Source organism: Ixodes scapularis, unplaced genomic scaffold, assembly GCF_016920785.2.
Source record: "Ixodes scapularis isolate PalLabHiFi unplaced genomic scaffold, ASM1692078v2 PGA_scaffold9__187_contigs__length_104089568, whole genome shotgun sequence".
NCBI classification, from domain to species: Eukaryota; Metazoa; Arthropoda; class Arachnida; order Ixodida; family Ixodidae; genus Ixodes; species Ixodes scapularis.
In genome coordinates, this window is record NW_024609884.1 from 6,311,720 (window position 1) to 6,337,431 (window position 25,712).

The following is a 25,712-nucleotide window of genomic DNA, read 5'->3' on the forward strand; positions in this document are numbered from 1 at the left end:
ACATGAAGAAATAGTAGCTCGTCTTTGTGGAACGGCTTAAAAGGTCGCTGGTTTTTCGATCTCCGTTCTTGCGCGTTTCTTTAGGGAACGAGTGACCGGCCTGTGGATTAGTCTGAGCTGGAACCTTGAAGCATGATGTTTGTTGGATGTTGCTGTGTTTCTTTCAAGGCTGAGGACGGTAGAGTGACGGTTGTTGTGAGGGCTACACAGGGCGTCTGGAGGTCGAACGGGGGTCTTATTAAAAGAAGTAGAATTGAGTAATAAACGTCGAAGATCAGTCAGAATAGGAAAGCGAAATTCGAGAAAGCCTCGCGTGTGTAGCAAACACTTCAGTGTAAGCGACTTCGTGAATCCTGTCGGTGTCAATCTGTTCTGTGAGTGCTGGTTTCTTATTACAGTTCCGAGTTGGTTCCGTTTTGAATTTTGTAAACCATGAAACAAACATTCTCTAAAAATAACTGGTCGGAAAAAGCGGTCGCTGGCATCCTGAGTCGTTTCAACTAAACCCTTGCTTATTCACCCAATTGACGGGAAACGTGCGAGACCCCCACGCAATCGAAGTCTTAAATCTAGTAAGTCGTTGACATTTCAGCATCCCAAAAATTAGTACCTTTTGTATGTCTAATTTTTGCGGGCTCAAATGCACATAATACGTATTGCGCTTCTCAGTAGAGCGATTTTAAATTTGTAAACCATCCTTAGTAAAATTACGTTAAAACAAATTAACCTATCGCCTGAATTTGTCGGGCCGAATCCGATAATTTAAGAATGCTTGAAACATTCTGCTTCTCTTTCAAGCGGAAGTCGCGATGTGCCAAACCTCTTTGAAACGTATTCGTTTCGGGAGGAACTATGCGTCAGTTGCTGACGACTATTTGCTCGGCAGCAACTGTCGAGTCACACTTGGATAGAAGCGCCAGTATCGGCAAGCCCAATGTAGCTAAAATAGGTGCGCGGCGCTTTGCAACAAAACTGTGCGCGCGTGCACATCTAAAAAAACAGCACGTCCTTTACTCTTGCTAATGCAAAACCTTTTTCTATAGCAGCCTCCATTGATTTGGAAAAACAAGAATTAGGCTGTGAATAGCCCTGACCCCTGCGTCACGCCGCGCAAGCTGTAATGTGAAGCTCCGGGCTTGCTTTTGAACATTTTAAAGTCTTCCTTATACAAAAATCAACTTCGAGGCGCTTTTCTTCGTTGAAAAAATCACTCACAAAAACGTTATACACGTTTATTGAATAAATAAACAGTTTTTAAGCGGCAAAGATGCGAAGTAACATAGCCACTCCGTGCTTTGAATAGCGCGCTCGCATCCTACCAGCTGCGTCACAGGCGGGCGCCCGCGAGGTGGCGTCACCAAAACATCTTGTCACCAAATAGAGGTGAAGTTATTGTAAAGGCTTATTCACACAGTTGCGTCCGTCTGTGTTTAACTGCGTAGAGGCTGTATGCGTTGAGCTGTTGCTATGGCGATCATACGACGAGCCAATGGGGAGGCGCTGTACTGCACGTCGCAACGCAGCGCAACGCAGTCGACGCAACTATGTGAACGAGCCTTAACAATCACGGTTGCGAGCTCCTTTGTAAGTTGTAACTGATCTTCTCGGAACGCTTTGTGAACATGAAAAGAACGAAAATGAGTCTCCAGTTTCAGACATGTTATTGTCTTCGCTTTTGAAAATAACGAAAATTTTAATAATTTGCATTTTGTGTGCGTGGAAAAAAGCGGGATATATTGATATGTTAAAAATATGAGAAAAAATGGGCGTCAGGATGTCCAATGTATATAAGGTGTCCCGGTAAAATCGACGCCTGAACCTAGCAACCTAAACTTTTCGTGAAGGATGCATTTCACAGGTCGGTTTTTTCTTTTAAAATTAGAAACCGTAGCTCCCTTTCTGTAAAAAATAGGGTCAAGAAACTTGCCAGGGTCAACGGTGGGTGGAAACGCAGACGACCAAGTCGAGTTGCTGGGCGAGTTTGACTCTCGTATTGATAGGTGGCGCTTCCTCCTTATCAAGATTGCTCGCGACCACCGTGGTTTATTAACATGAACATAATCTTTTTGTAATGTACCCCTGGCTAAAAATAAATGCGGACAATAAAAGCAGAACTGAAAAGGGGGGGGGGGGGGGGGGGGGGGGGACGCGTATGCTTAACGACGGCGCTTTTGCTGCAAACGAATCTCATCTGCGTGTCGTCTGCTTTCTTTCGCTGGTCGGCTACACCTTCAGACGCTGCTCCCGACGCCATCTATGAATATGCGCGCCAAACGCACCGCTCAACTCGATTTGGTCGTCTACGTCGCCGCCCGCCGTTTGGACTGGCAGGGTATCTGTCCCAATTTGTTTTTATTTTTTTCAGAAAGGGAGCTACGCTTTGCAATTTTACAAGAAAAAACCGACCTATGAAATACACCTCTGACGAAAAGTTTAGATTGCTACGTGCAGGCGTCGATTTTTACGGTCCATTTACGATAGAGCCTGGTGACTTGGGGCACCCTATAATTAGCAGGCTTGGTCTGAGTAACTTCAATGTGAGGGCACTCGCTATTTTGAATTGTGTTAAAAATTTGAAAGGCCATGTCCGTCAGTGTGAGGAGGAATACGCCATTTTTGTTACATTTACCTAGGGAGTTTTTCTTTTTCGGCTTGACAGATTTGCTTTAAAAAGCGTTAGCATAATGAGGTTTCTGCAAGCTGAGTCATGGGTGAGAAAACGCGGATGATATGAGTCGGAGAAACCGCGTGGGGGCCTTATCGCACCGGTAGCCTTGGTCCTGCTGCACGAGACTTTAGCGCTCCACCGTGCTTCCCACGTGCCCCAAGTCTTTCTAGCATTGACTGATCTAGTGATTTTCGATGACGCTAAGCAAGTTTGTATTCAGAGTCACGTGTTTTTTTTTTTTTTCAATAATGAAAACGCTAATTGACGAAATTTAGTTAATCGTCTGACCGATCGTTACGATTAGCCCCCCCCCCCCCCCCCCCCCCCTGTACTATTTCCCCCTGGCCGTATAACTCACCTGCACAAACCGAATTTATGTAACTTTCACGTATTTTTTTTTCCTTTTTTTTAACAAAAAACATGTTAAGCTTGAAAAGAAACATCCTGCAAAACTTAAACATGGTGCAAAATACTTGGGGGACAACGCTAACACACAAACCTCTCAAACACTACTAAACCTTTTTACAGACGAAAACAAATAACGTCGGAGAGAAAAGAAATTTTAAAGCGAACATACTCCCCTGCTTGTAAAAACCATGACAATGGTGAGCTAGAACTTCCAACCAACGGCTTAATAAGAGAATCAGAAAAGAACGAAGTACTCCACAGATGTATGACGATGCAGTTTTGGCCGCTGCTTGATTGTCTCCATTGAATCTCAGCGTCGGCAGTGGTAGGAAAAGTGAAATGAAGTCTAGATAAAAAATAATCGACAGCTAAAAGACAATAGATAGATAGATAGATAAAAGACAAACGATCAAAAACAAACGAAATAAAAGAGAGATAAAAGATAAACGAGGTTGCGTTTGCGAAACTTTCACAGGGGGCGTTATTGTGGATGTAGATAGCTTAAAGGTGTAATTATAATGCAATTAAATGCAAGGGTGCAAGCGAGCTGGACAAGAATGATGAATATAACCCCTGGAGAAGGGGAACAAGAGGGACAAAGGACAAACATAAATCTCCAAACACAGCTAGGTGACTGGTGAGCGAGGTGTCCTGTGGAGGTTTCTGAGATCGTCTAAATATGGCGATAACTCACTCTGCGGGCTCTAAGCATCCTAGAAATCCACAAATCATAATGATACGCGGCCGTTTTTCCTATTAAAAAAAGCAATCAGAGATCGATAGTATCTCCGGCGATGGGAGGAGCCTTGTGCCGGCAGCCAGGACGGCATGTGTCCAACGGAAATGCGACATTTCGTTGAGATTGCAAACGCTGTTATTACAAAATGGGTATGCTTTTGTAGATGATAGGAGAAAGTAAGAGTGGTCGAAAAATGTTTTTGTTTTCGCGGAGAGGGAATATAACGCTGCAATAATCGCCTCAGAAACAACGCACTATGATTTTTGTTGCTGTTGTTTTACTTCCGCGGGAGTGAAAAGTCGGTCATCAGCGCTCGAGCCCGCGCTCACTGGGTTTAATCGTAGTCCGGGCTGTATGGGCTGCGAGCCCCGCGCATTCGAGATATCACTCCGCGGTTCCATCGGTCGGACGGGAGAGGATCCTTCGCTTGCCATTGGCTGACAGTGGTCCTGGTTTCGGAACATGCTCCTCCGAACGCCGGAGATGACCTCAGTGACTTGCGATCTTTGATTGCTTTTAATCGGGAAATCAGCCGCGTATGGTCATGATTGAGTGGTTTCAAGAATGCTTAAAGCATTGTGAGCCGAAATTTGGATTAAAAAAAATGCAGGAAGATGTAGGCGGGACGCTACAATCCCTACAACACTACTCGTAAGGCAATATCTAAAATGAACGGCCGTATTTTCGGAAAAAAAGGTCGAGATTGAACGAGGCCGACGATCGGCATGTGGCGTCAAGATATCTCATTTCTTCCTCTCTGCGCCTCGCCCCCTCAAGGCGGCGAGGCGGAAAAGACGCGAGGCCGTTCCCTTTCCTTCTTGGAGAAACAAGACGTAAGCATATCAGTCAAATGCGCCTCCTTTTCTTAAAAAAAAAAAAAAAAAATACGGAGATCCGTTTGAGATATCGCTGAATGAGTGATGTTTTGGTGCCTGTAGCAACCCGTTGCACGCTTTTGCCGCCGTGTTTTGTGGAATCCAGATTTCGGTTCAGCATTCCTTTAAAGCCAGCAGAGTGAGGTACGGCATGTGTTGATTGACCACAGTGTGATTTGTTCGGTGTTGCTGATTTTGTTTTTTTATTAAAGTTCAGTTGAGAGTCAGTGCTTGTCCTGCGTGTACTTCGACTCTGTCCCTGCCTTTTTGCGGTTCCGTTTAGGTAAGTAAATACAAAGCCAGCTCGCTTTTCGTCTACCCACTAAACATTCCCAGGCAAAGCTCGGCTCTCTGTAATCCCCACGGGCTCTAATGTCCTCCTCTCCCTCGTTTTTTTTTTTTTTTTTTTTTTACGCATAGCATTTGAAGATAATTTAGTTTCGGAGACATTTTTCCAGCGACGTCCAAAGTTCAGTAGACCATCACGATCACAATCCACGCGCAGCTTGTAGTTCGCAACGCCTGCAACACGCGTGAGTGGAGTGAGCGTACCTGAGTGGAAGTGAGTTTCAGCATGCTGGCCAGGTGGTCTCTCTCCGGCGCGGACAGATACTTCTGCTGCTTGAACCGCCTCTCCAGCTCGAAGACCTGGGACTGCGAGAACAACACCCTGGGCTTCTTTCGCTTTCTTTGCCGCGAAGGATCCTTGATACCGGACGGACCCTCTGTGGCGAGAAAGAAACGAGGAAGAAACCCCAGTCAGTGGGAAAAGACCGTAGCCTCCCGTATGACGCACGCGAGTACAGACAAGAATAATGAACGCACGAAGGTCGGAACAGCAACAGCTTGACTTTGCCGCTTTTGCGCGTGTCATTTGCTGGAGCATCTTATGGTAATTATACATCGGGGGGACAAGATGGTAGCACGTAACTCGCTTTTACCTGTTTGCCGGAGAAAATCCGGGCACCAAGCCGTCAAGAAATCCCAAGGTGGTATTTTGAGCGCTGTTGCGCACAACCAGAAAGCGACGCTTTATCGTTTTAGACTTTTCTCGTTTGAAACCAGATTATTGGCAGGTGAATACTATATCTTCTAAACTAGCATAATACGAGGTTTATAAAATCAGGCAAAAAACGAGGACGGAAACTGAGATTTACTTACAAGTAACAACTAGCCCAACTTAAACGTGAGGCACTTTGGATCCCAATCTGCATTTGAGGAAAACCAATGTCTGCTCCCCGCGATGAACAATTTCTGCAAATCGGTGAGAAGCGGTCTTTTTTTCTATTTATTTTTAGACGTGATACCCTCTTCGGTTTTCCGGTCTAACCATTCACCTGCAGCAACACCTCCTAGATAGTAAGCCGTAGTGCTCAATGAGATTGCGTCATCAAAAAAGGCCAACGCTGGACACAGATTGGAAACGAGTGCGGCGTCAGCGCTCGGCTTCGACTCAAGTTTGAGCCCAACGTCGACGCGATCGTCGCTTCCAACCTGTGCCCAGCGTTGGCCTTCTCTGATGACCTCATCTCATTCAGCACTACGGCACTGTTATCTAGAAGGTGTTGCTTGCAGCCTACACCTACGTATAGGCTGTCAGGCCCCTGTCAGACCCCTGTCAGACGGGCATGTTAAAGACCTTCAGAACTCCTTTCAAGGGTTGGCGAACCAGCGCACGCCAGTAAGCGCAAGATGGCGAACTAATTCGCCGATTCTTTAAAAGGAGTTCGTTCTGAAGACCTTTAATGTGCTCGTCTGACAGAAGTATTATTATCTTTACGAGTCAAGAGCCTTTTGCCAGGTCATGAAGGTATCGCTACGCAAGCAGCAGCTCCACTCGCCCTCCTCGCATAGCCCATTCAGCGACGACGCTGAAGGTATCCATTGTTCGCCAAAGCGGCACAGACGAAAAAGCAACAGTCATTGACGAGCCTCGAGCAGCGACAAGGCGGCCCGCAAAGCCAAGCCGGTCCCAGCACGGCAGCTGTGTTTATGGAAAACGGCGCGTAATCGGCCTTCCTTTCGCCTTGGCGACTGCGCATCCTGTTTCAGAAAGATTGGCCGAATCCACGGACCGCCGTTTGTTTCCCCCTTTTTTAGGGGACCTTGTCGGCGAGAAACGCTTGGAAGCCGCCATTGTGCCTTCGACTGAGAGATTCATCCACAGTTGTCGGCTTCACAAAGCACATCCTCACGTGAGAAACAGCTTTTCTTTTTGCTCCTCCATCAGGCAGTTATTCTTTATCTTGTTTTATAGCTTATGAAAATACACCGTAATCTCGAACATAACATTCGTCAAATACATTTGGTCTTTTTTGTTTTTGGTTTCGGCTTCGCAGATGAAACATCAAGCCAAGTGTGTTGTTTACACAGCGCAAAGCTTGCCTCTAAATGGCCTCTATTGCCTGCTGCAGAGGAGACATTTGGCCACTGCAGTACGTCTGATAACCCCAGGTTTGTGACGTGAACCACTGAGTACGGCGAATTGAACCTAGACTGACCGGGTTCTGCAGGGCAAGTTTTCTTTTCAGATGAAGAGCTGCGGTAATCCGCAAGTCAATATCCACGTTACATTTTTGTTTAGGGCATTAGAAATTTAAAGGTAGCGTAACTACATTCTAATTAAGCCAATAGGGCAGTGCGCTAAGACACCGAACTCGTCGTTTCACGCTGTATATAGTAAATAGAAATTTCCATGCAAAACAATATACCCGAGGCCACCGTGCCTGAGTCTTTCCGTTTTGCTAAGTTTCTTGCTTAGATCGTAGTGATTTTTATTTTGTGATTACTCTTTTGTGAACCTAAGCTGCATTGTCTAAGTTCCTAGCTTATCCACACTGGGAACACTCTAAAAAAAGCCCGTGAGTCTGCTTTCTCGCACAACACTCGAAGAGCCAATCATTGCAACTTACGGAGGCAGCTCAGCGAATGACAATGCGGAAACATATGTTTAGACCAAAAAACGCAGTCTGAGTTGTGACATTAAGCAATGCAAACCGTCACGCTTGCATTGTTTAATGGCTCAACTCAGAATGCGTTTTCTGGTCTAAACATATGTTTCGGCATTGTCATTCGCTAAGCTGCCTCCGTAAGTTGCGGTGATTGGTTTTCCGAGTGTTGTGCGGGGAAGTAGATTCAAGGGCTTTTTTAGACTGAAGGAACTATTGAGCGCAACTTCATGCTATGCACCTGGAGCACAATTCTTTGCAACAATCACTCACTGAATTGAAACTTTCATTCCAACACCATCGCACGCTTAATTAAAACAAAACACTAATTTTTTTTAAAATGAACATTAATTCATTAATTTGAATAATACGTTCTTGTGCGGGTATGAGTATGTTAACGTTATATATAGATCGACATTATGGCTGGGAAGTGTTCAATTAACCTAGTGGTTAATGCGCTAATCGCCACTAAATGCTTTAACTGGTCAATCGGAAAAACTTTGACGAACCAAACGAAAGTAAAAATCAAACACTTTCACCGCGCAGACGTGGACGAGTACACCTGTTTGAAGGGCAAACTTTCGCTCAAGTTTTAGAATAAAATGCACTCTAAAAAAAAGCCCGTGCGTCTACTTTCCCGCACAACACTCGGAGAGCCAATCACCGCAACTTACGGAGGAATCTCAGCGAATGAAGATGGGCAAACATATATTAAGAGCAGAAAACGCCGTCTGAGTTGTGACATTAAGCAGTGCAAAACGTCACGCTTGCATTGCTTGATGTCACAGCTCAGACTGCGTTTTGTGTTTCGGCATCGTCATTCACTGAGCTGCCTCTGTCAGTTGCGCTGATTGGCTCTCCGAGTGTTGTGCGTTAAAGTAGACGCAGACTTTTTTTATAGCGAGTTTGTTTCACACGCACTGGTACCGTTGGAGTTCTCTCCCAGAATGCATCGCACTCGCAGGGTGTTCCCCGGAAAACTGGACTCAAACGAACTCGCCCGATGCACCGAGTGCAAAAGACTGATGCTGCCGCGATCTGTGTTGTATAAAGAGTACCGACCTCCAACCGAAACTTTGGCCTTTCTGTTTGGAGTGATGGGTGGGAATGCGGGAGTGCAGTCACTACCAACGTTTACCTACAAACGTTGAACGCTGCAACCTGTGGTTTATAGTTGCGATGACTTCAAGCAACTCGGCTGCCGTAAAGAGAGTTAGTAACACACGGCGTAAATTTCTGCATCCAGCTGTCTACAAAGCATCTGGTTGCGATCTTTCAATTCTTATAACCGTTTACACTGAAGAAAACTGATGATGCTGTCCGAGCAGAAGCGTCATCCGTTCGAGCATGGTATTATGTGTGGACCACTGAAGTGGTATTGCTTAAAACTAGTCTGTTGGAATATCCAGCAAAACTTTTCGTGGACTTTCGATTTTGGTCGTCATTACAGCTGGTGGATCAGGTATTATAGCCTTCGTGAGGACGTCGAGAACGAGAGCTTTTCCGAACAAAATTCGACGGGGCAAGTTAGCTGACGTAGGTAAATGTTAAACATGACTATGTTGCCCAAGCCTTGAGTAAAGTCACTATGTTTAGCTTTCTCGTATGCCTATTGGGCAGTCAGAGGTTTCTGCTAGGGGAGTTTTGTCGACAAATGTTCAATTTTTCACCCTCACACGGATGAGGATAAACATCTCGGGGGCCGCTGATGCGTTTGTTCTGAGCATTCCTTGACACACTGGTATATTTCAGCGTCTGTACGGCAGCAGAACGATTTAAGACGTGCAAATAAAGCACGGGTTGTTAATTGCTTCTTTCATGAAATAACGCTAATAATTCAAGCTCGCGTTTGATTATGTTGCCCGCGGGACGCGATTTCTATCAGAAAATCAACTTTTTTTTCGTTTCGGTTCCGCGCAACGAGGTAGTTGGTTCCGCGACTCATCGTAGCAGACGAACCCTCCGTCGTCTGCTCCCGCCCCTCGCCGGCCTCGCCGGAGCGAGGCATGACGGGATTGCATTTTTGACGGGATTGCATTTTGGCGCACGCCCGATTATCTCGGTGCAGCGAGTGCATGCACGCGTGGGGTGCCGCCGCTGAAACGAACTCGGAGAGTGCAACCACTCGTGGAGTGCCTGCCGAAACGAACTCGCTTTACGCCGCGACTGGGCACGCGTGGACACGAGTGCCGTGAAACGAACTCGCTATTAGAGTGCTATAGGGGCGAGAGCGTAACTCCAGACAAATGAAGAAGTTTATACGTGTCCCGGTCGCTTCAACGCCGTTCGAGTGTCCGTTTACTGCAGCAGAGACTATGGTGAACCAACAAAAGAGGTCGCTTTTGCCGGAGAGTATTAACAAACCTCATTGCCTTATGAAGCTGAAGTGATAAGTGAGTGTGAATGTAATAAACTCTTCTTAACTACCCATTTAGATTGATGCATAATACAAGTTATATATTGCGCCGTTTATCACGTACTCAGAAAAGGCAAAAAAAAAATACTTATATCTTTTTTATATTATGCACAGGAGTAAAAGATAGAATAAATCGATTCAAGGGTAGTAATTAATCGGGTTAAAACGTTTAATCAACGCCCAGCACTAATCGACGTACATAAATGAGTGTAGATAGGCGATTGTCGTACTTGTCTTTTAGTTTAGGATTATATATTCTACTTCATAAGGGAAAAAGCGGCACCTGGATTCACGATGCCGACGTCCACCATAAATATCACTATCTTCTGAAAAAAGAGTAGTCGATCAAGAAATTTAAATTCACCTCTCAAACGTGTTTTTTTTTTTTAATGAGTTGTATTAAACTTTTCGTCATCGAGAAATCATAAGCGAAGCACCTCAATGTTCATGAATACTGACTTGATTTTTTTTAAGAAACTGCTATAATTTAAAACTGGGACGATACGCCTTGAACCATTACTTTTTGTTATATATATATATATATATATATATATATATATATATATATATATATAAACAGTAATTCGTTCCCGCGATGACGGAAGTGCGAAACATAATATACAGCTCCTTAAAATATGACTAAAACGGACAGCTCGCCGGTTTCTCTGTTCATTCAACGGTGAAGTTTGATTGGTTAATGGCTGATGTAATTCCGTCCTCCTGAATTTGGAGAAGTCGTCTGCTAGTCCTGAACGCGTGTCGCCGTCTGCATTTTATATTAGAAAACTGCAACTTGCCGTAACTGAATGGGAAAAGCTTGTGGATGAACACTGAACTTCACGTGATGGTCAGGCACGCCACTGCCCCTTTGTAGTCGTCGTCTTCGTCACATTTCCCCCTCCTTTAAAGAGGACGACCCGGCCGATGAATGAGGGAAACGCGAGAGTAAACTGAAAACACACACACACACACACACACACACACACACACACACACACACACACACACACACACACACACACACACACACACACACACACACACACACACACACACACACACACACACACACACACACACACACACACACACACACACACACATATATATATATATATATACAGAAGACAAAGCCGAAGACACGTGGATAGACGAATGACTGCTGCCGGCCGCGTAGAATGAAAATGTTCTTGAACCTGCAGCCTCTCTCTACAGCACTGCCGACCTTTGTGCCAGCTACAACCCTACGACGTCACGATCCGGGCTGGGGAATTCATCTGACCCCTATCAACACAAATGGGGCTGGGGACAGGACGCGACCCGCAAGCTTGCGACTCGCTCTCAGTCCGGACTCGAGACCACCACGGCCATGGCGGAAGAAACACATTTAGGTGGTGCCACTGGCCGCTCTTCCCGCGGGAGCGAGCGTACAGGTCGTGTTCGGAACTAGCCACGAACCGGGAGTAGTTAGTTCCGCGCCGCCGCGGAGGGCGCTGCGGTATGAGGTCCCTCCTTGGCGGCCACGGTGTCGGCAGCGTAGGCAGCGTAGCGTGCTCGCTTTTTTCGCGGTGTGGTGGTGTGGTGGTGGTGTGCGGCCAGTGGCTGGCCTCGTGTTTTGCTTTGGTGCTGTGTCGATCACAGGTGACACCATCGGGCACGAAAGTGAGCCTTAACCCGAAGAGGAAGAAGAAGAAGAAGGAAGAGAACACAGATTTACGGACTTTGGCGACTTGGTGGCGGCGTGGCGGTGATGAGGTACAACAAGAGACGGTGAGCGAGGGAATGCGGGACCACCGCTGGGAGAAACAATCGAAGCAGTCGGCTTGGGAGGGATTCCATACTTGGACGCCATCTATCCCCGTGCGAGTGAAGCGCGCTCGGTGCGCCGAACTTAATGTGGCCGCCGCGACGGACAGAGAGTCATCACCTAAATATGGCTTTTCTACCGTGGGTACAACAAGAAGCGGTGAGCGAGGGAATGCGGTACCACCTCTGGGAGAAACAATCGGAGCGGTCGGTTTGGGAGGGACCCCACATTTGGACGCCTATCCCCGTGCGAGTGAAGCGCGCTCGGTGCGCCGAACATAATGTGGCCGCCGCGACGGACAGAGAGTCATTACCTATATGTGTTTCTTCCACCGTGACAACGGCGTACATTCAAGACATACTGACTCTGTGTAAACGCGTGAACCCGGCGATACCCGAATCAAAAAAAGTCCGTCATATCATAAAAGGGATTGCAGAAGACGCATTCAACATGTTGATTTCTCGCAATCCAACCACGGTCGCGAAACACCAGGAACAGTGCCAGCAATGGGAAGCACTTCGGAATCGGCGGATTTCAGGAGCAGGAAACATCACTTGACTCCAAAATTGTGTTGCGCCATCTCCCCTTTTATTGATCGGTAACATCGCTTCCCTCATCCGAACAATAATCAAAGAGCTCGCCGCCTTGTCTCCTTCGCCTCAACGAAGCTTGCCAACAGAAGCACATCTTACCCCCGACGGGTTACGAGTACTCATTCGAACTAAGTTGTCTTGATTCTCACTTGCTCCAGCCGAGGCCACACCTTTACCTCTACCAGCGGCACCCCAACCACCCGACAGAGTATATGTGTTACGCCTTTTCAGCCCATCACGATGGGCTCTCCTTTCTCCGTTTTATGCTGAACAACGGCCTTGGGCCCCTCCAGTAGTTCCTCCGAACAACTTCGCAGACCGTCGACCAACTTGCTTCTACTGTGGCATACCAGGCCATATTTCGCGCTTCTGTCGCCGTCGGCTGTCGGACACTGCAAGAACCGTATCTAGCTCCGGGTACATTACGCCATATGAATCCAATCGGCTCTACAACCAATTAAACGACATTAGGGAGTTTTAGAATAGCGCACGCTAAAGCTTTGCGTACGCAATAGCGTCGTCACCACTGCGCATGGTCCGAACGCAAACCAGGTTTTGCGCTTTGCGTGCGCAACTTTAGCGTGCGCTATTTCTCGGAAATAGCGTGCGTACGCAAAGGGTCTTTGCGCTTCAGCACGAACCCAAGGAGGGTTCGTGCTGAGAAGTTGGCTAAAGCCAAGACGAACAGAGTTAAAAAATGGCGGCTTCCAGGATTATGTCGGCGGCTGCTTTGGCGGCGTCATGAGTGCGACGTCGGCGGCATCCTCGCGACTGCGATTTTCAATACGGGACGACATTGTACTCGGTTTGGCAACGATCACCGACAGCTTGATGCTTCCGACACGCGAACATTTCTCGGCGAAGGTGCGATGTGCGAAGGTCAGTACACGAGACCTCCCTTGCCAAGGCGACGCAGGTGGACACGACCTGTCAACCGCTCGCGTCGCATTCTCATGTTTAAACAAATCTAAAATAGTACTCTGAACCAAAAAACTTGTTTGTTTCTAAAGTTACAGCATTTCGTGTGTGAAATAAAAATTGTGACTATCTTGGTGGCGTCGCAAGCGCGAGCTGCTTGGGCCTTTGCGTCGCGGCGGAGAAACGCTATTGAGGCTATTCTAAAACTCTCTTGCGTCGCGTGCGCTAATACAAGCGCTAAATTTAGCGCTAGCATGCGCTAAAATTGCGTACATTATTCTAAAACTCCCTACTGGTGATCCCAACCACGGTCAACAATGGCGCTCATCATCTCCTTCCGATCGTGGTCGCTAACACCGCAGCCCTCCACCCGCATACCAACAGTCCTCCCCCCTCCGCGGGCAGTCCACCTTTCCAAAAGCTTTCCTCGATGGGGAAAACTAAATGGAGGAGCTGAAGGGGATACGGTTACTACTTGGTTTCCTCAACATCCCCCACCGACTGCGTCCTCATCTAATTCATAATCATAATCATCAAAAAGGTAATACTGGCAAAACTGGTTGATACTGGAGCATCGATTTCAATAATGAGCGAGAACATTCGAAGAAAGTTAAAGCTTGTTAGCGCGCCCTGGGACGATGGCAACGTTTGTGGAGCTAACACGTGTCTGATTCATCCTCTTGGGCTAGTTTCCGTTGACATTTTTATCGATAACAATCCTCATCGCCATTGCTTTGCAGTCTTGGAGAATCGCACGCACGACATAATTTTAGAATGGGATTTTTTAGCCAACAGATGTGCACTTATTGATTGCGGCACACGCACACTTTTCAGTTAAAATGCGAACGACGCTTCCACATCTCGACCACTAACATTGCCCTTGCGCGCAGTGAACCACACACGGATTGCACCATTTACTGGCGCTATCGTACAATTGGCAGGATATGTGACGGACGACACCTATATTATAGAACGAAATCGCGAAGTGTTATTTCAGAAGGGACTTGCTCTACCCATGACAATCATGACGTGCACTGCTGCCAAAATCACCGTTTTTATAGCAAATACCACTAACATTGCTCAATACTTGTCGGGTGGTACCTGTGTGGCGTTCGCAACAATTAACAACATAGGGTATGTCAATAGTGTCAGTGATCATATTGTAACCCTAATATCTCCTTTGAATGATCCCCAGAACTCTTTCAAGTTGCTTCGGAAAAACGTTAGCACTGATTTGCCACCAGAGCAGCAGGATACCCTATACGAGCTATTATGCTCCTTCATTGACATTTTTTATTTTTTTTTATTTTAGCTCTGGACCTCTGGCTGAAGCATCTGCTGTTCAACGCACTACCGATACTGGAACAGAAAAACCCATACGCCGCCGGCCGTATCGAGTTTCGCGTTCAGAACGAGAAGTCATCCAGAACAAGGTGAGTGACATGTTGCGACAAGATATAATTGAAGAATCCACGAGTCACTGCCATTTCTCCCGTAATGCTTGTGAAAAAAGAAAGACGGCACATGGTGTTTTTCTGTTCATTACAGACGACTCAACAAAATTACCAAAAAAGATGTCTATCCCCTTCTCCGAATTGAAGATACCCTTGGCTACAGTGACGCCAACTATTTTATGTCGATTGACATGCGCTCAGGCTGCTGGCGATTTAACGTCGACGAAAAAGATCGGAAAAAGACAGCGTCCGTTGCGCACGATGGACTTTACTAGTTTTGAGCCATGCCTTTTGGCTTATGCAATGTTCCTGCAACTTTTGAACGTACGATGAATTCGCTACAACACAGGTTTCGCTGGACAATCTATCTGTGTTACCTGGATGACGTTGACGTCTTTTCGTTCACTTTTGTCGAACATCTGTCTTGATTGACAACTGTTTTAGAATGCTTCCGAAACGCCGGCCTTCAACTAACTCTAGAAAGTGTCTTTTTGGTACACGAGAAATGAAAGTTCTTAGACGTGTCGTCAGCCGTCATAGAGTATCACTAGACCCTGAGGAACACCGCGCTGTTACCGACTTTCCACACCCCGCAACAGTTAAGGCTCTGCGTTAATTCCTTGAACTCTGTTCATGTTTCTGACGATTTATTCGCGGATTTGCTGCCATTTCTGCTCCTTTAAACTCTCGCGTCCAGAAAGATCGACCGTTCGTATGGTCTCGTGATCAGGAGGATGCATTCGAAACCCTGAATACCGCACTCACCACGAAGCCAGTCTTGGCACATTTTGACCCTGCTCTTGATATCAAAATTCACACCGATGCTAGCGGTTATGGACTTGGTGCTGTACTGATGCAGAAGCAACGCGCTCGACTGCATGTTGTCGCATATGCGAGTCGAACTTTGTCCAAGGCATAGATAAATAACTGCATCACTGAAAAATAATGCCTTGCCGTCATTTGGGCAATCAGCAAGTTTCTACCTTATATATTTGGCCGTCCGTTTAAAGTGGTTACTGACCATCACACTCTGTGCTTGTTATCAAACTTGAAAGATCCTTCCAGACGTCTGGGATGATGGCCACTAAAACTCCAAGAGTACGACATCTCCATATTCTATAAGTCTGGGAAACAACACTACGCGCCTGACCGCCTATCTTGGAGTCCCATCTTGCCATCCATAGAGACTCCCTCTTCTGCCGTTGCCGCAATTGCTTTAACCTCTAGTTTGGATTTTGCCCAAGAAAAAAGAGAAGACCCACATATATAATAAATTTTCAACTGTCTCAACAAAACCCACCTCACCCGCCAGAAACAACGGCTTGTTGGCCCCTACGCAATGCAGAATAATGTACTGTATCGTCATAACTATAACCACACGGCCCTACTCTGCTCTTTGTTGTTCTAAGACATCTCCGACCTCATATCTTAGGTGCTGTACATGATGACTTCATAGCTGTACACCTGGGCTTTATTAAAACTTATATGCGTGCAGGTAACACCTTCTACTGGCACGGCATGTATCGCGACATCTCCAAGTACGTATCATCATACGCTCAATGCCAGCGACGAAAAAGTCCAACGACCGCACCAGCTGGACTTGTACTTTTTCTCGATCCACCTCACTGCCCATTTGAACGAGTCAGTATCGACCTGCTGGAACCCGTTCCTTTTACACACAATGGTAACCGCTGGGTCATTGTTGCCATGGACCATTTGTCACGTTATGCAGAGATCGCTGCCTTAGCGTGCGCAAATGCAGACGAAGTAGCCATATTTCTCCGATGCGCAACATTATTTTGCAACACGGCCCCCCTGGTCAGATACTCAGTAATTGAGGCACAGTATTTCTGTCCCAGGTGATACGGCAACTATTACATCTTTCTGGAATTATTCGTAGATCAACCAACAGCCTTTCATCCAGAAGCAAATGGCTTGATGGAACAATTTAATCGCACCATTGCCGATATGATTTCCATGTACGTCCAGTCTGACCGACGTGACATACGCATACAACACTGCTGTTCAAGACACTCACCGCTGTTATCCATTTTATCTTCTCCATAATAGCCCTCCACCGTCTAGCACGCTCTTACCTTGCCGTCAAAGTGACGAACTTCCCGACACTGTAGCACATCTCGTGTGCCTTGCAGAAGAAGCGCGTCAACTCGCTCGGCTACAAATCAAATTAAATCAAGTTTTATTTGTTGTCACATCTTCTTACATGACAAAAGGGGACTTAAAACCAAAATCTGCTGAGTAGCAGCTTGACGAAGGTCCCAGCCCCCATGCAGTTCGGGACAGCAAAAAGGTATATAAAAACAAAAACAAAAAACCACAAAAACTAAATATTACATAAATGTAGATACATTTTATAGAAATGTTTGGTGTAATGAACACTTTAAGTAAAAAACACAATACCCGACAATAAACCACGATAGCGGTCAGCAAATACATAAAGAAAGCACACGGGATAAAAACAACGCCAGTATTCAAAAAGTTACAAAGAAAAAATCAAATTTACTAGCACTTTATGTGAAAGTGCCACTAAATTTATACTTTTTTTGTACAGAGTATTTAGTAAGGTGGAAAAATTGAAATGAAGCGTCTGATCAAGGTAATTTGAGCGGGATGAACGGATTACCCAGGGCTGATTTTGTCTAAGGTCGCGCAGGATGATGCGATGTTTTAGGTTACTTAAGTGAATGTAAATAACGTTATTTTGCTGAACAGCTTTAGGGTACGTTGTTAAAAATTTGAACGCTTTTTGTTACGTTTAAGGCTTTAAATAATGACGCAGTGGGATGGAGAGAGGGAACAGAAGACATTGCACCTATAGTCCTTTTTTTGCAAAAGGTGAAACTTTGCCAGGTTTATTTTGGATCTGTTGCCCCAAATAACGCACAAGTACACCCCAGCAACGCCAATGCCGACGGTACAACGAGACTCACCTCCCCGTTTTCTACTAAATAGGCGACCCTGTTTTACTTTGGACGCCTCCCCGTCACCAGGACTTGGCTACCAAGTTCCTCCGCCGCTACGTTGGTCCTTACGTAGTCGTGCGCAAACTGTCCGATATTTCAAACCACGTGCAGCTACAGCAAGACACTAGTGACCGACGCTGAGCAACCTCCAATATAGTCCACGTCGCCCGCATGAAGCCCTACACCCCCGACCCACCGTATAGACCACTGCCATTCTCATCACTTAAAAAAAAAAAAAAAAGAACCTGGTTCTTTTTGCCCAGTCGTCCCGACTTTTTTTTTGCGTGGTCGTCCCGACCACGCAAAAAAAAAATAAGAAAAAAAGGGAAAGGGGGTTTAATGTTACTGTAATGTTAGTGGAGAGGCGGTAGGAGCTTCACTTTACTTTTGAACTGTTGGTGACAGGTCAGAAGTAAAGTCGCCTCCTCTCCGTCGTTTGCTCTGCTAAAGTGGCAAAAAGTGGGAGGAACTTATACTCTACTTTTAACCAGTGACCGACTATAAGGACGGGAGGTTACCTCATCTACGATTTTTGTTTTACTAGATTGGGGTTTCTATTAGTCCAGCATGTGGCTGTTATTTATCCTTTCCTCTCTCTTTCTTTCTTTTTATGTCTACACTATAAAGAAGTCCGTGCGTCTACTTTCCTGCACAACACTCGGAGAGCCAACCACCGCAACCTACGGAGACAGCTGAGTATATTTAGACCAAAAAACGCAGTCTGAGTTGTGACATTGTGACGTTTTGCATTGCTTAATGTCAAAACTCAGACGGCGTTTTTTGGTCTAAACATATGTTTCGGCATCGTCATTGGCTGAGCTGTTTCCGTAGGTTGCGGTGATTGGCTCTCCCAGTGTTGTGCGGGAAAGTAGACGCACGGGCTTTTTTTAGAGTGTCTCTCATGTTACTGAAGGAAGTTCCGAATTCTATTAGCAATAGCTCAACAAGGTGTGAATGACAAAAAGAAACAAAAAGTAAACATTTTGAAGATATGTATGAATTTTTTTTTATTTCGTAATAAAAAGTAAAAAAAAGTAACGTGATTAGTAATTATATTTAAGTAATTTTCAATTATTTTTCTGACGCAGTAATTGATTACTGTAATCAGTTACATTTTTAATATGGTAATTGCAATAGTAATCGGTTACTTTTTTTTCAGTAACGCGTACAATACTGTTCGAAAGTCGCGTGAGAAGCGCGAGCTTCAACTGGTTGCCATCGTGGTCGTTACGTTATACGTCGAGATAACGACCAACTCGTGGTCGTTATCTCGACGTATAATGTATAGTCGAACGTTATTAAGCGCTACAGTGTGACCTAAAATAAAAATAAATATTGCATATATATATATATGAGTGATTTTATCTAAACTCAGGCACGGATTTAAGGTCCTATTTTTAATTTTGACAAAAAAATGTTTTGGGGCGATTCCTATAATAAAGGTAGATGCAAACGGCAATTTTGTCGGATTTTTTTGTTTTGAAGTTAGGGACAGTTGATGCGGCCAAGATGGAATCTGACGCTTGTCCAGCTTATCGGAGGTGCCGTATTTCACTCCATCCCTTTCCCTACTTTTTACGCTACATCAATATAACTTTTTGGAAACACTCTAGACATAGGCTTTTTTATGCTAATTAAGCGTCTAGGTCATAACATTCTTAATGATTTCTTTTTATTTGTCAAACCGCCTCTTTGCGACGATATTTGACGAAGTTCAGCAAGCTGTGCTGTGTGACCTAATCAACATATTTTTATGATCTTTATATCACCGTAAAGCTCCAACTAAGCTCTTTCTTTTGAGTGGTATTTCAATATATTGCAATAAGTATATAATGCGCTACATTTGCCTGAAAAACGAAAATTTCAAAACACTGGCGAATTTGGAGTCAATTTTCTGAAAAACCCTACTTTTCATTTCTTTAATGTTTCATTCGCAGTTAGTTAATATAGTAGTCTATCAGAAACTGCCAATAGAAATTGTAATATATTGTTTGTATGGCCGCTGTTACGACTCGAATGTCGTGCTTTGAGCGCTTTGAACGGGACTTCGCACAGGCGCTCTGCTGAGCAGACTTTTGGCCTATGTTAGGTTTTCTATATATCGTTAGCAGTTACCTCAATATCCAACCCTAAACATTAATAAATTTTGGAGTAGTGTACTGAAAAAATTGACTTCGAATTCCGTATCTTGGCAAGTGCGGACACAGTGCTTACTTCCTCCCAATACAGGGGAATACAGATCGTTAGAGAATTCCTCTAAGGCCTTTTGCTTTCGGCATTGAGTTTGAAATACCGAACTTGACATGTAATTGTCATATTTTCTTATGTCAAACAGATATGCAGTGCATATGCATATGTACGATTTAGTATCTGACGCTTAGGAAGTACGGTTTATTTTGTGCACGTACGGACTTTATCGTAAAATAACAAGCATTTCGTAGCGTGTAAGGCTTCAAACGTGTTAGTCATGTGTTTAGGTTTCATTTCTATTTTCAGTGATTCATGCCGGGTTACTTAGACTTTTTCCTCTGACTTAAGTTTATCCGGGAGTCTAGATGTTGTGTATTTTCTCCGTCAATAGACCGTTTTACTGAAAGAGGGCGAGAGAGAGAAGGGGAAAGGGCTACCGGCGCTTTCCCCCTTTCTGATTGTGTAGAAAGAGTGAAATTCCCGGATGAGAGGCTTCGCCGGTGTTGGGTGTCTGCTGTGCCCGAACTTCGTTGGCGCTTTCTTTTCTATTTTAAACTCGCAAACTTAATTAGAGCCAGAGGCTTCGATGGCGACAGTCCCCCGGTCATCGGGACACCATTGCTGGGTCATAGGGTGCACGAATAAAAACAGAAAGCATAGAATACTGTCCGAGGACCTATGTAGCTTGCAAGGAATCCGGCAAGGCGAGAGCGGCTGCAATGTCTTTGTGCCCCATCGCTTTCCACATGACCCCTGTCTCCAGTGGCAGTGGATTGCATGCGTAAACCGAAAAGGCGTTTCCTCAACGCCATCCTCTCGACTTCGCTCGGAACATTTCGTGAATGGAGAGCGCACCGAACGCTGTACCGCCGATGAACATGGGGTACGGTCGCAATGTGCGAGCGAGTTTTCTCATGATAACTGCTGTTTCAGCTTGTAAAATTTCGTAACTGAATTTATCTTAATAGTGATAATTTGCAGTGGTGACTGACTCGATTTTATTATCTACAACACTTGGTTGAAGGCTCTTTTCCGCCGCCGGCTGAGGCTGGAAATTGTTGAAAACGTGGTTCTATTAATTTTTTTTTTGTTTTTGTTTTTTTTAATTGCGATCTCCTGCGCGATACTAAAAAGCCGGCAAAAGCGCTCCTTGGAGTGCCGCTGGTGGGTTGTTTCCGTTGACTAAGGCGCTTTGAGGCGCTTGATAGTCACTGCAGGGAACGTCTCGTGTGTTGCGATCTGCGTTTTCTAGCCCAGTGTGCACGTTTCTTTGTTCGAGTCATGGCATCCGCCAGTGTGGCGACAGAGGGAACAGCGGCAGCGAACGTGCCAGCTATAAAAATTGGAGGTGAGTACCCAAAATATTGCATCAAATAGTAAAATAATTCGTGGCTGCTTCGAGGCTTTCTGCGGTTCAATAAAAGTACATCTACAGCGTCTTCGTCGTTCATTCACAAGGAAATATAAGAACAGGGACACGAAGATAAAAACAGCACAGCAAGACGATGTGTAGCAGCTCCGGGCGTTTTCAAAGTTAATTGAGGTTCCCGTTTCGTGTATCGCTTGTTGATTACAACAAAAAGCGGCTACGTTGAAATAGGCCCATTGCAAGCAAAAATGTATAAATGGTTCATCATTTCCAGTCATGCGGAAAGCAATGGAGCTTAAAAACCTTCCAGCCGTACTTGCCTTGCCGGATTCCATGCAAGCTACATAGGTCCTCGGACAGTATTCGACGCTTTCTGTCGTTATTCGTGCACCCTATCACCCAGCAACGGTGTCCCGATGACCGGGGGACTGTCGCCATCGAAGACCATGGCTCTAATTAAGTTTGGGAGTTTGAAACGTAGAAGAAAGCGCGAACGAAGTTGGGGCACTGCAGACGCCCAACACCGGCCAGGCCTCTCATCCGGGACTTCCACTCTTTCTACAGAATCAGAAAGGGGTAAAGCGCCGGTAGCCCTTTCCCCTTTTCCCTCTCGCTCTCATAATGGCGCTACCCACGATAAAACGGTCTATACAAAGGGCGAAGCACACCTTGCAAATCACGCCAGTGCCAAGTAAATAAATATTGTTAGGATAAATATTATTGTTTCACTGGCTTTTACGCTCAGATATTGAGGTAAGTACTAGCATTAAATAGAAAACCTTAAATAGGTCAAAATTCTGCTCAGCTGAGCGTCTATACAAAGTCCCGTTCAAAACTCTCACAGCACGAGATTCGAGTCCTAATAGCGGCCATACAAACAATATATTACAATTTCTGTTGGTAGGTCCTGAGAGATTACTATATTACCTAACTGTAAATAAAAAATGAAATAAATAAAAGGGGGGATTTTTTTGTGGAAAATCAACTTCAAACTTGCAAGTCTTTCTTTAGAAAAACTTTCAAGTTTGAAGTCGATTTTCTACTCTACTCTAATCCTGCGTGTAAGATTAGAGTAGAGTACCTGCTGGGAAGTGCTGCTTGAAAACTTGGATTCCCTCTCTTCTTGTTGGAAGAGAAATCAATAAACTTTGAAACTTTGCTTGCGGCCACGTCGCCAATTTCACCCATTTTCATGAAGTTGAACAATTGTGTATTTCGACATACCTTCAGTGGCGTACTACACGGTATCTGAAACGGCAATGGCCCGAACATATGATATACATAGAACCACGGAGTTTAGGGTGTCTTTATGCCAGCGCGTTTCGCGGCTCCTCACGTCGACAAGTCCACACAACACTTTGCAAAGTAAGTGTAAGCCTCCACCGAGATCATTCCAGAGCGATTTACTTTTTCGGTGCCTTTTTAAGGCTGGTTCACATAACCCCGATTCCTTACATTACGTTACGTAAACTTACACACAAGCCACCGGGATATCTGTGCTTCATATAAAGCGTGGTTACCGATTCGAGGATGTTTACCTGGCACGCGAGAGACACGGATGTTTCGGTGACTCAGACAAAACTTAAGAAAGCGGCGCTGTGTATGAACCAGTTTTTAAAAGTTGAACCGAGCTCAACTCCTTACGTTATACTACGACGAGCATGTGTCCTTGGTTGCCACGGTAACTCACCGTCCTAGCTCGTCATCACCGAATTTTGATCGCGCGGTTCACCTGTGAGCGAACAAGTCATACATATTTAGACGGAAGAATTAGAGTAACCATGAGCCAATGGCTCGTTCACACTTGCGGATTCGCAGGCGAATCCGCGGGGAAATTGTTGCCGGGAAGGGGAATCCCCTCGCCGGTGACGGAATATTCGATCGCGGGAGCAATTAGCGGCGAGATGTTTCGGTGGCGCCCTCCTATGGTTCCCCCTTGTGACGTCATTACCTTGCAAACAACAAGTTCGATGGTGTTTGTAAATAGCATGGTGGGAGCTTGAAATCATTGCGCTCTCAAAGGAACACGGCCAACACCTTCAAAATTCAAGTTCTTTCATTCCTCATATTTCCGTCGATGATAAATCTTTTCCTGACGTCATAGTCAGCGTTCGGCCAATCGTGGAAGGCCGAACACAGCGACGCTTTCGGTCGCGCACGTCGCCAATACGCCTCGCAAGTGGGCTCATTTTCGTCTTCTGCGCATGAGAAAGGAAGTAGCGGTGACGTCAGAACGCCGAGCCCTGATTGGCTGATCGCGACCCCCTTATCTGAGTGTCGTCTGCTCCTTTGTAACGTCGTCTGCTCGCAACGTCGTCTGCGTCTGTCTTACCTTTCCTGCGACTTTCGGAAATTACGAGCGAGCTCGACTTCACCTTTCAGAGAGGGCAGACGAAATAACTCGAGCGGTACGTTGTTTTTGTCTAACAACTAGCAGACGTGCATCAAGGAGGGAAGTCAAAGGACTCACTGGCGAGGTGTCCCGAGGCGCCGAGGTTTGTTTGAAGAACCGAGAGTGAGCGTGTTAGTGTACGCAAGTTCCCTCCCAAATACTTTTTCCCTCCTTTCGTGTGCGGCGAGACCCCTCATTCTTTAACGGCGTCGGCGGGTTGGCGCAGTTAACGTCGTCTGCTTTACGTCTGCTAGTCAAAGCGATGGCTGCTTTACGTTTCCTGCGTCTGTCGGAGATTCACCGCTTTTTCACCGGCGAGAGTCACCGTTGGGTCCATATCAGATGAGCGAATGACATTTTAGCGAACAGCGACATTTGAGCGAATCGACGTTTTAGCGAATAACGGGGGCGCGCGTTAACCCATCCGCCGCGCTGCGCTTTACGCCGCTTCGCGGCGACAGTCTGCGGCGGCTCATTACAAAAATGTGAACCCATTTGGCCCACCCGAAAACACCGCTTCGCGGCGTCCGACTATTCGCTAAAGTGTCATTCGGTGAAACGTGGGCGTTCGCTAAAACGTCATTCGATCAAGTGAGTGCCTCCCGTCACCGTTGCCTCGGGAAACAAGGACATAACAAGAGGAAGAAATTGACCTCTTAATCTAAAACTGAGGTCAGCGATCAAAGTAAAATACGGGAAGGGTTCACAAGGGTCGCGCGGGCATATTCTATTCAGCACGCCAGCCGGTCGTGGGCAGACGGTCGCCGAGTCACGGAGTGCCTGCTAGGCCTAACTGCCGTGCTCGCTTGGTCGCGTTCGGTGGAATCATGGCCGTTGGAGCTTATCCCGGGTGTTTGTGGATCCAGCGTTCTTGTTCGTCGTGGTCTGTTGCAAGTACTTTTTACTTTTTTCTTGCTGCTTGAAGTCGGGACGCGTGAGAAGCGCACGTAAAAAAATAAACGTCCGTGGGTCGTCGCGACCGCGACGCTGTCGGCCATGCTGATTTGTTCGTAAGAAGTGCGTAAGACAGCTTTGGAGCTGTCGTAGGATTTCGTCGTAACCTGCGCAAAACTTACGAAAATTTCGTTCCGTGAATACGAATTTGTTCTTAAGTTATGTATTACGCACATTTTTGGCGTAAGATTGCTCTGCACTTCCGAAAGTCGCAGGAAAGGTAAGACAGACGCAGACGACGTTGCGAGCAGACGACGTTGCAAAGGAGCAGACGACGCTCAGATAGGGGGGCCCCATCAGCCAATCAGGGCTCGGCGTTGTGACGTCACCGCTACCCCCTGCGCGAGAAGCAGACGAACTTGCCCTCCGCATAGGTCCGGGACCGATTTTTCCCGCGCAGAAAACGTTTCCACGCCATCGCAGCCAGTCGGAACGCACGGAGGGAATGGCGCTTGCCGGCGTCACATCCTGGCCGAGTCGCCCGAGTTGTTGGGGTTGCCGCCGGAGTTGTCGGAATTCCCAGGTTGTGCAAATGGCGCCGTCTCGCTGGTATCGTTGTTTCCGTGGAAATGCTGATCGAGAATCCTGAGCAACAAAGACAGTGCCCACGAAGGAGTTCTGTGGAATAAAATCGGCCTGAGTCACGCACGTTGTCTCCGTTTGCTCGTTATTTTATTATTGCCTTCTCGCATTGCCGTGAGAATGTTGGGCCTTTTCCCAGCACTGCTGGTTACCGTTTACTGAAAAAAAAAAATCTGCAAAAGCTTTTTGTGTGTGTGTGTGTGTGTGTGTGTGTGTGTTTAGCACAGCTTGGGCCGAGGTCAGTCTGTTCTGATATCCGCGAGAAACCGGCGCCGCACGAACGCGACGGGTGCTAACAAATGTGAATGGCTCTATCGTTTTCCGTCCAGAAACTTCGGTCGGCGACAAGAGAGTTTTTCGCAAGTGTGAACGCGGCCGAATGGTTAATGCTAGAAAGTAGTACACGAGCCAGAAA

The 25,712-nt window shown here is 46.1% G+C and overlaps 1 protein-coding gene across 1 annotated transcript in view; it reads right to left on the reverse strand.

Annotated features, from left to right (window-relative positions):
• Positions 1 to 25,712, reverse strand: part of LOC8051452 (homeobox protein Nkx-2.5) — a 42,758-nt gene that overhangs the window by 12,096 nt on the left and 4,950 nt on the right. The window contains exon 2 of the mRNA XM_029978000.3: positions 5,243 to 5,415. Within this exon, the coding sequence (XP_029833860.1) occupies positions 5,243 to 5,415 (173 nt within the window). The remainder of the gene's footprint in view (positions 1 to 5,242; positions 5,416 to 25,712) is intronic.